General features: G+C 40.4%; 2 protein-coding genes across 2 annotated transcripts; both read right to left on the reverse strand.

Moving 5' to 3' along the window:
- Window positions 1–952: 952 nt before the first annotated feature.
- Window positions 953–4,512, reverse strand: LOC122982761 (lens fiber major intrinsic protein-like). The gene is made up of 4 exons (XM_044352314.1): window positions 3,669–4,512; window positions 3,110–3,274; window positions 2,929–3,009; window positions 953–2,800 (listed from the first exon to the last, which is right to left on the reverse strand). The coding sequence occupies exons 1-4, from the start codon at window positions 4,026–4,028 to the stop codon at window positions 2,615–2,617; spliced, it is 792 nt and encodes a 263-aa protein (XP_044208249.1). The 5' UTR covers window positions 4,029–4,512; the 3' UTR covers window positions 953–2,614.
- Window positions 4,513–9,839: 5,327 nt separating this feature from the next.
- LOC122982765 (aquaporin AQPAe.a) lies at window positions 9,840–13,424 on the reverse strand. The gene is made up of 6 exons (XM_044352317.1): window positions 13,242–13,424; window positions 12,496–12,687; window positions 12,192–12,353; window positions 11,905–12,069; window positions 10,930–11,010; window positions 9,840–10,222 (listed from the first exon to the last, which is right to left on the reverse strand). Exons 1-6 carry the CDS (start codon window positions 13,254–13,256, stop codon window positions 9,998–10,000), a joined length of 840 nt encoding a protein of 279 aa, XP_044208252.1. The 5' UTR covers window positions 13,257–13,424; the 3' UTR covers window positions 9,840–9,997.
- Window positions 13,425–14,917: the final 1,493 nt, after the last annotated feature.

A 14,917-nucleotide genomic window follows, 5' to 3' on the forward strand; every position in this document is an offset into this window, starting at 1 on the left:
GGCTTGTAGTTGCTGATGTGACTGCACTGTAGGCAACATTGTTTTCTCATCTCTCAAGAAATGTTTTATATTTTTTTATTTCCAACAAGTCCCATGAAAAGACCAAAACCAACAATGTATTTTGTCTATTTCTCAGTATTTTCTGACTTCACCTGTCTGTCTGTGGCTCTCAGCCCCGAGCCCACTGGTTCCTACTGAAGACTTAAATCTAAAGAATAAAATCTAAAAAACAAACACACATGTAGTTTCTTCTTTTTGCAAGGGCTAAATAATATCCTAAAACAGCTGGGCACTGTAGTTTTTAGTAGGACTGTAACTAACAATTATTTTCACCATCGATTAATCAGTTATTTGTGTGGTCTGTAAAAATGTGAAGATGTCCGTACAAGTTCCCAGAGCCCATATTTATTCTTCAAAATGTCTTGTTTTGACCATCGTCCAAAATTCAAAGATAATCAGTTTATCATCAGAGAGGAGTATGAATCCTAGAAAATATTCTGTTTTTCTGTTTCTTCTGAAAGAAATTGTTTAAATGATTATTAATTTAACAAAATTGTTGCATATTAATTTTCTGTTGATTGACTTGTCATTGTTGCTCAAGTTTTTAGCAAAGAGGAGATTAATACACATTTGGTGCTTGAGTGAGTATTCCTATTAAACAACAGTGTCCGTGTTGATCATAATGAAGAAACATGTCAACTAGTGCAACAGTGTGAATTATTGGTGTGTTTTTAATAGTTTCTGGACAACAATGGAGGTCTATAGCACAGAGGAATAAGCTATATTATATCAGGCTTTGGGCAGACCTGTTAGTAGTCATTGTTTTGGTCTTTTTTATGGAATTTGTTAATTATAAGAAAAATATAAAACACCACCAGTTATCCTTTAATTGTCTTTGTTTTTTCAGGGCTCTGGAGGTGGAGTCACACTGTAGTTTATCAGCTGTTATGCACAAGAACAGAAGACAGTGGAAGATAAATGAATATGTCAGTTTTCTTATCAAACACAAGCAATAGTCAGCCTGTGGGGTGGACCCAGTTTAACCCAAATAACCTCTCCCTTCACCACATCTCCTTTCATACCTCCAACTAATGTGTCGTGTGAGCTCTTGCCTAAGATGGTTCATTTTTGTACAAAAACTATTCAGGTTCCTTCAACTGATACCAAGTTTAAATGTGAGTCTGATGTGCTCTTTTCGCCATCTTCTGGCCACAATTATGTATTGCAGCTCACATTTCAAAGCCCAGTAACTCCAGAAAATGATAACATTTAAAGCAACAAAAATGAGCCAAACCTTCTATCAAGTTTTTATGTTTATTATCATTGAAATTTTATTGAAACGCCTTGTGCTCCCAGTAAGGATTAAATAATAAAAGGAGACTCAATGTAAAGCTCGCACAGCCGATCTGCAGTGAACAGACCTACTATCAAGTAAGTCTGGGATACAACATGTCCTTTGGATTGCGCTGGTTCAGAACAAAAAAGCAGATGGTTTATGTAAAAATGAATATCATAGCAAATACCACAGTGAGGGGAGGAGAAATGATCATGTCTTAAAAATTGATGACAAAATGAACACAGTTAATGGTACGAAACAGGAGAGCGGTAATGAAAATAAAACAAAATAAAAAGTACTGTATCTGCAATCTTGATCTCACGCACACACATACACACATATACACACTCACTTGCAAACACACTCATACATACGGGCAGGCACACACATGCGCACGCTCACTCTCACGCACACACTTGTATCCACACACAAACACAAACCCACAGATAAAATGTAGTGATTTGAAAATAGTGAAACCCTGGTAAAATCTAATGGTATCATACATCCACGTCTTGTGTCTGAAGTGCAGAAAACAAAATGAACCTAAAAAAAAAACTAGAATGGAGATAAATTCAGATGAATAATGAAAAGCATGCCCATCTTCACTGGTCTAACCCAACTTGAAACGACCACAAACCCAGAGTGTTGCCCTCTCTGCCCTACCCAAACCCCAACCCCCACCCCTCTACTCCACCCTCACCTGCCCCATGCCCTCTTACCCTTCTCATATCATACCCACATCCCCGCCTCACCCTCATCCTGCCGTTATGTCTTCCCCCTCTTCCAACACCCGCCTCCCCAAACCTCTCTGCTGGATTTCAGGGTTTCCACGCTCCTCTGCGTCGCAGAAGAAGGCCTGGCTGGGAAGGAGGAAGCAGTCAGGCAGTCAGACAGGCAGGCGGGGGGAGATGACAAGGCAACTGCTGGCTCAGGCTCTGGTCACCATTTATTAAAAACACAATGTCCAGTTCTGAATACAGAGTGAGGACCAGGGGGTAGAGGAGTCTTGTTGTGTGTTGAGGTTGAAGGTTGTGAACCTGTGCGTGCGTGCGTTTGTGTGTGTGTGCGCGCGTGTGCGTGTGCGTGTGTGTATGTGTGTCGGTTTTTACAGTGGCACTGGAAAATCTCATGTGGTGTTAGTCTAGATGTGAGTATTTGGGTTAGTCTTGTGCGATGGTGTGTGAAGGCATGGGGGGGTCAGTGGAGGTGGGGTTGGCGTAGCTCAGGGCCTTGTCCCTCATCCCTCGGCCCCAGTCGGAGAAGGGGGTAGAGGCAGGTTTATAGGGCTTGCGTCTTGAGCTCGATGGGCTCCCCGCGGGTGTCCTGCTGGGTCTCGCTCTCTGGGGGCCGACTGCCCTTCAGTGTGGCCAGGCGCTCGGCCAGACCCCTCATGCGTGGGAACAGCATGAAATCGTACAGGAGGGCACCCATGGCACCTCCTATCATAGGTCCGACCCAGTACACCTGCCAGCAGAAAACATCAGCGTTAACATTATGAGTCCACACATCATTGAGTCATTTATGACTCCTGCTGAGAGAGGAGTGAAAGCAAAGGGAATGATTGATCTCCTCAGTGTGATTGCAGGTCTTACCCAGTGGTTGATGAAGTTCCTGAAGAGCACAGCAGGAGCAAAAGACCTGGCAGGGTTCATTCCAGCACCGGTGTAGTACATCTGAAACACAAGTCACTTGTTACTGGATTGTGTTGTGAAATATTCACACTTATCTGTGAACATTTGTGTGACCTCGTCTCTATATTTCAATGTGTCTCACCCCCATGAGATGTCCAATGGTGACGGAGAAGCCGATGGAAAGGGCAGCAGATCCCAGACGTCCGTTTCTTCTCTCATCAGTCACGGCGAAGATGCACACCACCAGCTGCATGGTGAGGAAAACCTCCACAGTGGTGGCCATTCCCAGACTGACACCAGGCTGCAGCTGGAGACACAGATGGAAAAAATTAAATCACAAATTAAACAAAACACAAATTACAAATATCATGCCAGAAATCAAAAATTAAAGAAAATCATGCCAGAGCACTGATGGACAGGTTGGTCACAGAGCTGCTGATTTTGAGATGTCTTTCATTTCAGATAAATTACGAGTTACCTGAAATTACAATAAAGGTATTTTTAACTATAGTTTTAATGGACTTGAACATGCTTTGCTGGACTGATGCCACTGATGGAATCCTCCTTTTCCAGATTTGACAAATATCTTAACATAAATGCCATTTATCCCACGGATTAAATCAACCTACCCCAAAACAACCTATCTCACCTCTCCCACGATTGCTACACATGTTTCTGAAACATCCATTTTGGGTCCTTACCGTGTTCATTGCCATGTTGCCTCTCATGTTGCCAGGTGTGACTCCATACAGCACAGCGGCCCCAGCCACGGCACCCAGGCACTGGGCGGCCATGTAGAAAATGGCGCGGAAAAGAGACATCTGAGAGCCAACAAGGTAGGCAAAGGTAACGGCAGGGTTAATGTGACCGCCGCTGATATGGCCAATGGACTGGATGAGGGTGGCAGCTGCCAGACCGAAGCACAGGGCCACATGTAGGACATGATGAGGCCCGGTGGTCCAGCGCAAGGCAGCACCCATGCCGAAAAATACGAAGAACATGGTCCCGAAGAACTCTGCGAAGACTGCCCGCCAAAAATTCATGGACCGGAACTCCCACATGGTGACTGTTCACTTGAGGCTCTCCACCAGATGAAGAATATTCTTTAAAAACAAATCTGTCAGGGTGAGTCTAGAAAAGGTAAATATGTACCTTCTCAGTCCTCTTCAAATGCCAAAAATAACAAAAAAAAGATCTCCCTTTTGTAGTCAGCTAACTCGGCTGACCGAAAAACACTCAGAGAGTCAGTTCAAAGACAAAACAGGATTTCAGAACGTCAACAGACGAATCCACTCAACGGATCTTTACCAAGCCGTGAACTGGGTTGGTAAAGTCAACTCAGCTGCGTTCGCTTGCCACCTCTGTCCACCTGTCGCAAAGACATAGGTGTGAGATATGTGGGAGGGTGGTTAGAGATCTCAGGTGGGATGAGTTGTCAAGAGGAGGTGGGCATCAATGCTAAAGGGGTGTTTCTAAAGAAGAGACGGGGATAGACAGAGTGTCCGGTGGACCTTTTAGCCTCTCTGACGGAGGGGAGAGGGCCAGACAGGGGCTTTATAATACCCCCCCAGGGGCCCCAGGTGACGCCATAATCCCCCTGTAGGGCCAAGGGTGGGGGGCGGCGGTGCTGGACATCCTAAATCAAACAAACTTAACCCCTCTGTCGCCCCCCTGTAACACACCAAGGCCAAAAGAGAGGCAGTGTTTCCAAGAAGAGAAACAGATAAAGCGAGAATGAGTGGAAATATGTGAAAAACATTTAATGGGGAGAGAGATTCTGCAGAAAGAGATGACAGGGAGGATTATATGTTTTATTCATGGGGAAACTAGGAGGATGAGCTGAGGTGAAGAGCAGCTGCAGCTGAGAGGAGAAAGTTTTCTTTGGGGCATATGTCATCTGTTGACATATCATAACTGTCATAATCAGGGGATGCAAATGCTGATGGACAAGGACAGAAAGCACACATGCGTGCACAAAGACACGCGCATGCACACACACACACGTATAGGGCCTACACACATGCAGATAATACAGTTGGGGCCCCGGACGGAAGTGCCCAAAGCTAACAGCGCTGAACTGACCCATACACTGAAATGCCTGACCCTGTGAAACCATTGTCTGTAACAAGCATGTGGGCAACGTATGGACAGAGACAAGACGAAAATATATATTAAACTAAAGCACAGAAGCTAACAGCTAACAAAGCATTGTCTCGCATTTCAAATGCTAAATGCTACACCTAAATGCTAAAGCTACAGCTAAAGTTTATAGTTTATTGCATCTGTTTATTGTTTTGGAGACATATAGGCCTACGCCACCAACCCGTGCTGTTGATATTCAGCAATCTTTATGAGGACAATAAAGAAATGTCACTTTCTAGTTGCAGCAGCACTAAGAGCTGAACTTGGAATCACCTCAGGGCTCTGAGAGCCTGCACTGGCACTGCCGCACAGCCAAACGCCATGAGGTGGAGATGCCAAAAGGTGAGGAAAAAGTCATGTGCAAAGAGGTAAAACAACAATACAACAGGGAAACTAAAAAATTAAGGTAGAGTTTGGAAAAACACGACCAACTAACAATAATTCACACAAACACAGCGGATTGTGTCTTCTGTTGGCTTCTAGGAGGTGCTGGGCAAAGGTTTGCATTATGTGAGAGTGTGTTTGTGTTGCAGGTACGACCAAAGCCCTGAAAGTTCTGTGTGTGTTAGTTTGTGTGTGTGTGTGTGTGTGTGTATGTGTGTGTGTGTGTGTTTGTGTGTTTGTGTGATGCTGGGGAAAGGCAGAGGTGCAACGGGGCAGCAGCAGGGATGTGTGTGTGTGGAGGGGGGGGGGATGGGGGAGGGGGACGGTGGGGTTACTGAGCAGCACCAGGGGCATCGCGCTGACCAGTCGAGAGCCATCACTGTTGGGGGGGGAGTGAGGTGGGAGAGGGTGGGGGGGTCATGAATGCAGAATGCTGAGCTTGCCATTTTAACTCCCTTTTATACATGTTAGAAAGAACACACACAATGCAAAATGCTGGCGGCACTGTGGCAGTTATTGTGCACGTTGTGTGTGTCGGTGTGTGTGTGTAAATAGTTTATTGTAGTTTATTGTAGTATGTGTGTATTTGTGTGTGTGTGTGTGTGTGTGTGTGTGTGTGTGTGTGTGTGTGTGTGTGTGTATTCTAATGACACTGCTATAGTGTTGCTAACATGGTTTTATTTTAGACATTCTGTCAAATCCATAAAAGCCAGTGTACAGTATGTTTTACCTCAATTATTGATATTAACACTTAATAAATGTTTACTATATTAAATATTGATATTAAAGGGTGGGTTCATCCAAATTACAAAAAACATATTTTCTCCATCAAGTTAAAGCAATTAGTGAATTAATCAATGAGTCGATCGACAGACAATTACCTTAATAATCAATTAATTATCATTTTTGGTTCCTGGTTTCTGGTTCCAGCCTCTCAAATGTGAGGATTTTCTGCTTTTCTTTGTTTTATATCATTTTAAACTGCATATTTTGGAGTTTTAGTGTGATGGGTGGACAAATATAAAATCTGAATGTGTCATCTTAGGATCTGGGAAAGCTAGTTTACATCCATTGTATTGGGATTAAATTATAAATCTGATGGATATAGGAAAACAAAGGAAAGCAAATCTACTAGAAGTTACAGAGAAAATTTGCTTTTTTAAAAATTTATTTTGGTGAACTGACCCTTTAAAACACATGCTAAATATGTTTTAAGACAAGAACAACACTGCTATTTACAAATATGAATAAAGGCTTCATGAAAGCAGTTTGTAACATACAAAAGCGAACCTTTGTCTCCCACACATGCATGCACGCACACACTCATTTTATCCATTTCAAATAACAAAGCTTACTCCCAGTGAAGGTGTTTTTTTTTGTTTTTTTTTCCTCCGTGGAGCCATTACAGAGGTATGAAGGTCCATTTGATTGTGAATAGGAGGCCTCGGAGAAGAGGCACGGACATGAGAGAGATGCTGGCCTGCTTGTTGAGAGCATCACTGAAGGGGCAAGGACCTCTTTAGCATTTCAAAGCATTTAGACACGTGATGCAGTTGAAAATGACGAACATGAGGGTGTTTTTCAGCTGGATTTCAATGAGTCTCCATTATATATTCTAATGATGTGCAAATGTGAAAGTAACAATATTGAATCTCACAATATTGGATACACTTTTACATGCACTAATGACAGGCAACTAGGACCTCATAGGTCACATTCAGCCCCTTTAAAATGCAGCCTCCATATTAACTTCTCTCCACATGTGAAGTCAAACAAGGAAAAAAGAACTTTTAGAACATTATGAACCTCCAGTATGTGCTCGATAAAATACCGAAATGTGGCAGGTGAACACTGTGATTGTTTCAAAGTGACCTTAACTTTTGTTGCCTTATTTATTGCCTCCTGAGCAACATGTGAGTTTTACATTTACTGTGGTTCCTTTAAAATAAAAACTGGAAAATGTTGGATGCCTAAGATGCTGCAATACTTCAGGAAATAAGGAAAGGAAATAATCATTAAAAAATTTTAACTATATGTTTTTACCTTCTAAAGTTTCAGATCATTAGAGGTGGGAAATAACTAACTACATTTCCTTTAAATTTTGAGGCACTGGCAGTTTGGTTTCCATTTGTGCTACATTCTGCGTCTCTTTCACTGTGATTTATGGGGAAATATTGTACTTTTTTACTCCATCAACAGTTGTAGTTAACTAGGTACTCAACTCTTGAAATATGTCTTTTTTCACTATTTCCATCCCTTTGTACTAGATATCTCCTTTCAATTATGGACTCGTAATGGCATTATAAAAATGAAAGATCTTTATAGTAATGGTACGTTTCCCTCGTTTGAATTAGCGCGCAATAAATTCAACCTGCCTTAAACCCATTTCTTTCGATTTCTACAAATTCACAACTATATTAGATCCAATAAAACCACCTTTCCTAGTGCACCTAATAGCACCCAGATGGGATCTTTGTTTTCTGTTGATTCTTCATCTAGGGGGGGTAATATATATCTATCATATCATATATCTACAACTTTATGTCTCATCAGTTAGATATATCCCTGGGTTTTCTAAAATCCACTTGGGAGGAGGACTTGGGCATTGGCTTAACGGAGGAGCAATGGATAGAGGCACAGGAGGGTGTGCACTCAGCATCTAAATGTATTAGGCATGGTCTTATACAGTTCAGGATGTTGCAACGGCTCTGTCTTTCAAAGGTCAAGCTTTTTCTAAAATGTATCCTGATAAAGATCCTTTGTGCGACCGTTGTGGGACATTTCCTGCCATGTTTGGGCGCATGGTCTGGCCCAAAATTATCCAATATTTGGAACTCCATATTTAAAACTTAGTCTAATATCCTGGGACACAGTGTTGGCTGTGTACTGGGGTACTGGGAGAGGACAGTCCTCTTACAGGACTCACTTCCACTGTGGAAAGGTTCATAGATCCTTTTAACATACAGATTAATTCTACTGAACTGGAAACAGGTGCAGCTCCCCCACTTACACTACGTTGATCAAAGATGTTGCAACATATTAAACTGGAAAAACTCAGATTCACTTTATAAGGTTCCACTGAGAACTTCCATAAGACCTGGCAACCCTTTATTGATTATGTAGAGACTAAGCAATAAATATCATCTTAACTCTTTGCTAATATAACTAAGTTACAATTAAATGTAAGATGTCAGTAATCATCACCTAAAGCAGCTTTGTACCTCAGTCAATACTTGTACTGTACATGTCCTGCTGTTTTCATGTGTGTCCTTGTATGTAAATTCTGTATCGTTCTTGTAATATTTTGTATAATTTGTATACAGTGCTTACTGTTCACTCACTAACCAAAATATCAATAAACAAACGTAAAAAAAAAAAAAAAGTCTGTTTTTGTGTAGAAATTTTGTATCACTAAAATATTGACTTTTCGGGTTCTTTTCAGCTGAGCATCAGAGTGAAGTTTAGATTTAAATTTACATTTTCATTACTGTTGGTGATGCATCAATATTTTAACATTTTGATGGGAACCAGTCTTCACTATGAGTATTTTTTGTTTTTGATACTTGACAACATTTTATAGCCAATACTTTTTACATTTAGAATTCAAACTTTTTCTTTTATTTGAGAAATGTTTTATAATTAACAAACAAATTGGTAGAATCGTTAATCCAAAGCAATATATGTTTTTATAGCACTAAAATGATCAGTCAATTAATCGATAGACAGACAATTAACAGTAACTATCTTATCAATTGAATTTTTCACATTTTTTTGTCATTTTTCAAGCAAGAGTGCCAAACATTCATCAGCCTCACCTTCTCTAATGTGAAGATTTGCTTCTTTTCTCTGTTTTATATCATTGTAAACTTAATATTTGGGGGTTTTAGGCTGTTGGTCAAATGAAACAGGACATTTGAATCTGTCATTTTATAGGCTCTGGGGAGATTACAGCATTTTTCACTATTTTCTGACATTTTATAGACTACATCTATTAATTGAGAGAGCAATCGACAGATTAATCGATGGTAAAAATATCATCAGTAGTTGCAGCCCAGCATTTTCTATGTACATCCACATGTTGGCAGCATTTTGAGGTTCAGTGTTCAACAGGAAAAGCCAGAGATCATCAGGTTTTCTATTGTGGTGTTACTATTTTCACTGGAGTAAAAGATTTGAGTATTTATTCATCACTGGACTGGATGAATTCATACAGTCTTTTAAAATGTTCATACTGAATATATGAAAAATCTTTGGATACCATTTTTTTTTCATTGGCAGCTACTGTATCATCTTATATATTAGACTATATTATTAATGTTATATGGAGGTTTCATGTGTGAGAAGTTTAAGCTTATGTATAGCTTCTCCCCCTCTTTGGCTGCCACCAGTCGAGCCTGATCTACATGATTGTGACATTAACTGTACACTATGCATCTTCATAAACATCACTGCATTATTGCAGAATGTGTGTTTTGTGTATTTCTCTGTTTTCATGCATGTCTCCTCAGTTCTCTCCTCTGTTCTCTTGTTTGTTGGCCTGCTTGGCTCTCATGGCGTTCTGTGTGACCGTGGACAGCGATGATCCGGTCATGCTGGCCGTCTCCACGATCTCGATGTCCTTACAGGTCAGACATGCCACCAGCTTCTGGCGAGAGGCGCTGCGTGCAAAGAAGAACTCGTGGCACACGCCGGCCAGTATAGCACCGATCACCGGTCCCATCCAGTACACCTGCAGGTAGGGGGAGCACAAAAGAGAGACAGGTTATAATAAGATGCAAGGGAGGTAAAGACAAAGGAGGTGATGTCACTTTGTCTGGACAATCCAAGACAGAACTGGACTTTACAAGTGAGGCAATGTTAAATAAGTCTGGTGATATTCTATATTTTTCTTATTGTAGTAATGATTTGATCCCAATAACAAGTATTATCTGTGTATCCATAGCTGATTCGTCTGTGCCATAGACCTCCACTGTTGTCCAAAAGCCATTAAAACGTATCAGTGAGCCTGATGAACATGAGCATTGCAGTTTATTTTGAGTTAATCCCACATACACTGTCCTGCTGCCGTGAATATTCACTAACACAACAAATCTGTGGCTGAAAATAGTCCCCAGCTAATACACAATCTACTCCTGTTTGAATAATGTTGGCTAAAAACTACAGTGCCCAGCTGTTTTAGGAAATTATTTAGCCTTTTTAAAAAATGAATGTTTTTAAAAACTTTCATCTTCAGTAGGAATGAATGGACTTGGGGCTCGGAACCACAGAGAGGCTTTTTTATAGACCTGCTAACATATTGTTAGTTTTGATCAATAAATGTTATTGCCTATAGCTTATGATTATCATAAGAACATTGTCAACAATTGTAAAAGAATAGTATTGCTTGGACGAGTGGTACCAGAGGAGACTGATTTGGATTTTGAGGCTCTCTCTCACCCAGTGGTTTTCCCAGAAGCCAGTGATGATGGCTGGACCCAGAGAACGTGCAGGGTTCATACTCGCACCAGAGAACCGCGCCTGACAGGTAAACAACACACACATACACACATTAACAGATTCATATTGGTAAATTAAACCAAGTCAGAAACAAGTACAATTTAAACAAGTCGTTTATTTATTCATTCATTTTATCAAATTCCTTTTTCCTGTTGCTAGTGGGCCTCTCAGGATAACAGTAGAAATACCTTGAACAGACCACCAGTCCATCAGAGACAAACACACTCAGATCTTTGTGTCCAGTTCACCTGACCTGCATGTTCTTGGACTGTGGGACGAAACCCACGAAAACTTTAAGTAAATGCTTAATCAACAGACATTGATTAAACACCACAGTTTGACAAAAACATCCTACTTTCTGGAAGATAATAGTGCTAAAAATTCAGACATTATGTCATCCTAGAAAGCCTGAATAAAATATGAGATGTGGTGAAAGGTAGAATTAAACTGCAATGATTAGTCGATTATGGAGAAAATTAATCACCAATTATTTTGATGACTGAATAAATGTTTTAATCCCTTTTCAAGCAAAAAGCCAAATATTTTTAGTTTCAGGTCCATAAATGTGAGAATTTGCTGCTTGTGTTTGTCATGTAAGGTAGTAATAAAAATGTTGGGTTTGGATGTTGGTCAAAAACCCCCCCAAAAAAACAAACAAATTTGAAGACGTCACCTTGGACTCATAGCAAATTAAAAAGGTAATTTTGTGATTTTTCATTTTGACATTTTATAGACTAAACAATTAATTGAGAAAATAATCCACAGATTAATCGATAATGAAAATAATCCTCAGTTGTAGCTCTAAATTAAACTTCCTTTCCACTTTCGTGACTAGTTACTTGTTTTTACAAATTAATTTTGAGTCAATTCTTTATGACAGAAAATAACACAATCATGCATGAAAGCTCCTCTTACCCCTATTAGCACTCCAGCAGAGTGTGCTAATCCAATGGCCAGATTTCCTGGTTCTGGGCTCTCCCTCCGTCGCTGGTCTTCCACTGAGAACACAGTGAAGACCATCTGGAAGGTGCACAAAACCTCTATGCCCAGAGCCTGGGCTGCATACAACTCTATTGGCACCTGAGGGACATAAAACAGGAGTAAGGAGAGAGGAAGAGGAGCCGGACAAGTAGGCCAAAAGAAAATTGTCAGAAAAGATGTCACATTTTAAAAGATAATTCACTAATATTCTGAGAACTGACCTTGTTGACAAAGTAGTCTGCAGTGGTTTTGAGCGGCAGGGCCAGGTAGAGGGCCCCGGCCCCTAAAGAAGCCCCTAAACACTGTGCAACGATATAAACAAGGGCCCTGAGGACCTCTAGCCTCCGTGTGGCCAGCAGAGCCAGAGTCACAGCAGGGTTCACCTAATCAGGGAACAAAAACACACACTTACATATTAAACAAATATTATAAATGTTACAATTAAATAACATAAAAACTACCAGAGGAAGAAAAGAGAAAGAAAAATAATATCTAAAACTCAACGTGTAACTATGAGACGTTCACCTGTGCCCCACTAATCTCTCCAAAACAGTGGGCCAGTGAAACAATCACTACACCCACTGCCACTGCTGGGTACAGTGGTCCCCCGGGGGCCTCTCCAGGGCCTGGCACAGACGCACCCAGCACGGCGCTCACCAACACCATGGTGCCAAGCAGCTCTGCCAGTATGGAACGCCAGAACTGACGACTTCGAAGCTCCACAGAGGAAGGGCACAAAAACAAAGATGGCCTATATTTAGTTCACCAAACGTCTTTTTTTTTTTTTTTTAATGTGGGTAAATTATGACAGAAAAACTGGAATCCTGATAAAAGCCATTATAAAAACATACATACCTTTTTAATCAAAATGATTATGATGATTAGGTTTATCAATTAACTTCTTAAGAACTCTTCTACCACATATTGAAAATGATAAAAAAATGTGATGATACAAGGCATCTTAAAAAAAAGAGGCATACACAACATTTGTTGTATCACCAGGTCTAACATAAACAAGTCAACTACACGTCAGTAACCTGTATTTAATCCTTCACTTCATTCTGTTTAAAGTATTTTTGACAACACACTTTACAAACACTTCTGACCTAATCACATAGTGCTGCTTTTGCTCTAAAATGCAGAACTTTTTACACACTCCTTAGTGAAAGCAATGTTGGTGAAATTAGTTCCTTTTTTTGTTTCAGGATATTCGTTCAAGAACACGGGTCACGAAGGATTTAAAGAGTAAGGCAATAAAATAAGATGCTTACCTCACGCCACGTCATTTCAAACTCAATGTTGTCCTCGGGTTTTTTTTCTTTCTTTTCTGTTAGTCCGTCTGTCTGTGTGTTCTGTATCTGCTGGGGTCTGAGAGCTTCAGGGTCTCTGCTACATCCCTCATTAACTTGTAGAGTCTGAGAGGTCCTTTGATGAGAGCAGCCTCCTCCCTCTCTGTCTCTCTCTCTCTCTCTCTCTCCTCATCCTCTCCTTACTCTACACCTCAAGTCTCTGTCTCCCTGCGCGCAAACATCAGTCACTGCAAGTCCTGAAAGTATTTCTGTCCAAGGCCGCGTGTATAAAAAACCCCTAACCTTTTTACTCTGACAGATCTCTACCCAACAGTACTTCTGACCTTGAGCAATTTAATACATCTTCAGAAAACTACGAGGAGCCTTTCACTTATCTGAAGTGATTGTGGCCACTTCACAGGCTTGCACAATGTCTGGATAAATCAACGCAGCTGGTCGAAACATTGCAGGGAGGACACAAAATAATATAACCACTTAAAGAAAAGGATTGAAATAACTCAGTCACAGTTGTAAGCACCGAGTCTTTTAAGGTGGAAGTTGAATGCCAGTTAGTAGCTCAGTTAGTGACACACACATGAATTCAAAGCTCAAACAAAAGAGACCAAATCATTTGTGCAGGTGAACTGATCAATAACAATACATTCTTGAGGAATGGTGTATCTAAACTCCCAGTGCTACATGCCAAAGTATGAATGACATTAAAGGATAAGTCTGGCCATGTTCTCTATTTTTCCAAAACAACAAACTGATCTTATTATCAAGTATTGTCCTCCATTGCTGTCCAAAAATGCACATCAATGAGCCATTTCAAGTCAATCCTACATACACTGCTCCGCTGCTGTAAATACTCACTAGCCAAACAAATCCGCAGCTGAAAATAGTCCCCAACAAATGCACCATTTACGCTTGTGTGAATTTGCTAAACACTCTAGTGCCCAGCTGTTTAAACAAACTACTGAGCCTTTTTTGGAAACGAAACAATATATTTGTGACCCCTTTTTAATTATTTAAAGGGTTATGGCTTGTGCTACATATCACGACCTCTTGACTTTGTAGGCCTACTTCATTGGAAAGATCTTCAGTACAAAGTCAAGAGGTTGTGATATGTAACACAACAAGCTGGTGAAGCTCGTCTGTCTTAGAGGAACAACTCATCAGATACTGAAAATGTGATCGATGTTATTGGTCTCTCAAGCTGTTTCTAAACAAACTAACAAGACCAATGAATGAACATGTCAGCCAGTGCAACTGTGTGGCTCATCAATGTTTTTTTTTTTATCAGTTTTTGGACAATAACAAAGATCTGTAGCGCAGAGGAATACAATATATCAGGCTTTGGATGCTCACATGATACTTGTAAGTAGATCAATTAATTGTTGGTTTGGCTCTGAACATAAGATTTGTTGACAATAAGCAAAATATAGAACATTTCCAGCCTTATCCTTTAATTCTTCAGTAGGACATAATGGTTCTGAGGTCACAAATAGCAATAATGATCACAATGACCTTTAATTTATAGCATTTTTCAAAGCAGTGTCACAAAGTGTTCCACAAAAAACAAACAATCACAGAACATAAGATAAAACAGTAAAAAATTATTGGTAAATAACAAAGTAGAAGTTAAAAGTGACATGGCA

The sequence above is a fragment of the Thunnus albacares genome, chromosome 5 (assembly GCF_914725855.1).
Source record: "Thunnus albacares chromosome 5, fThuAlb1.1, whole genome shotgun sequence".
Classification (NCBI taxonomy): Eukaryota; Metazoa; Chordata; class Actinopteri; order Scombriformes; family Scombridae; genus Thunnus; species Thunnus albacares.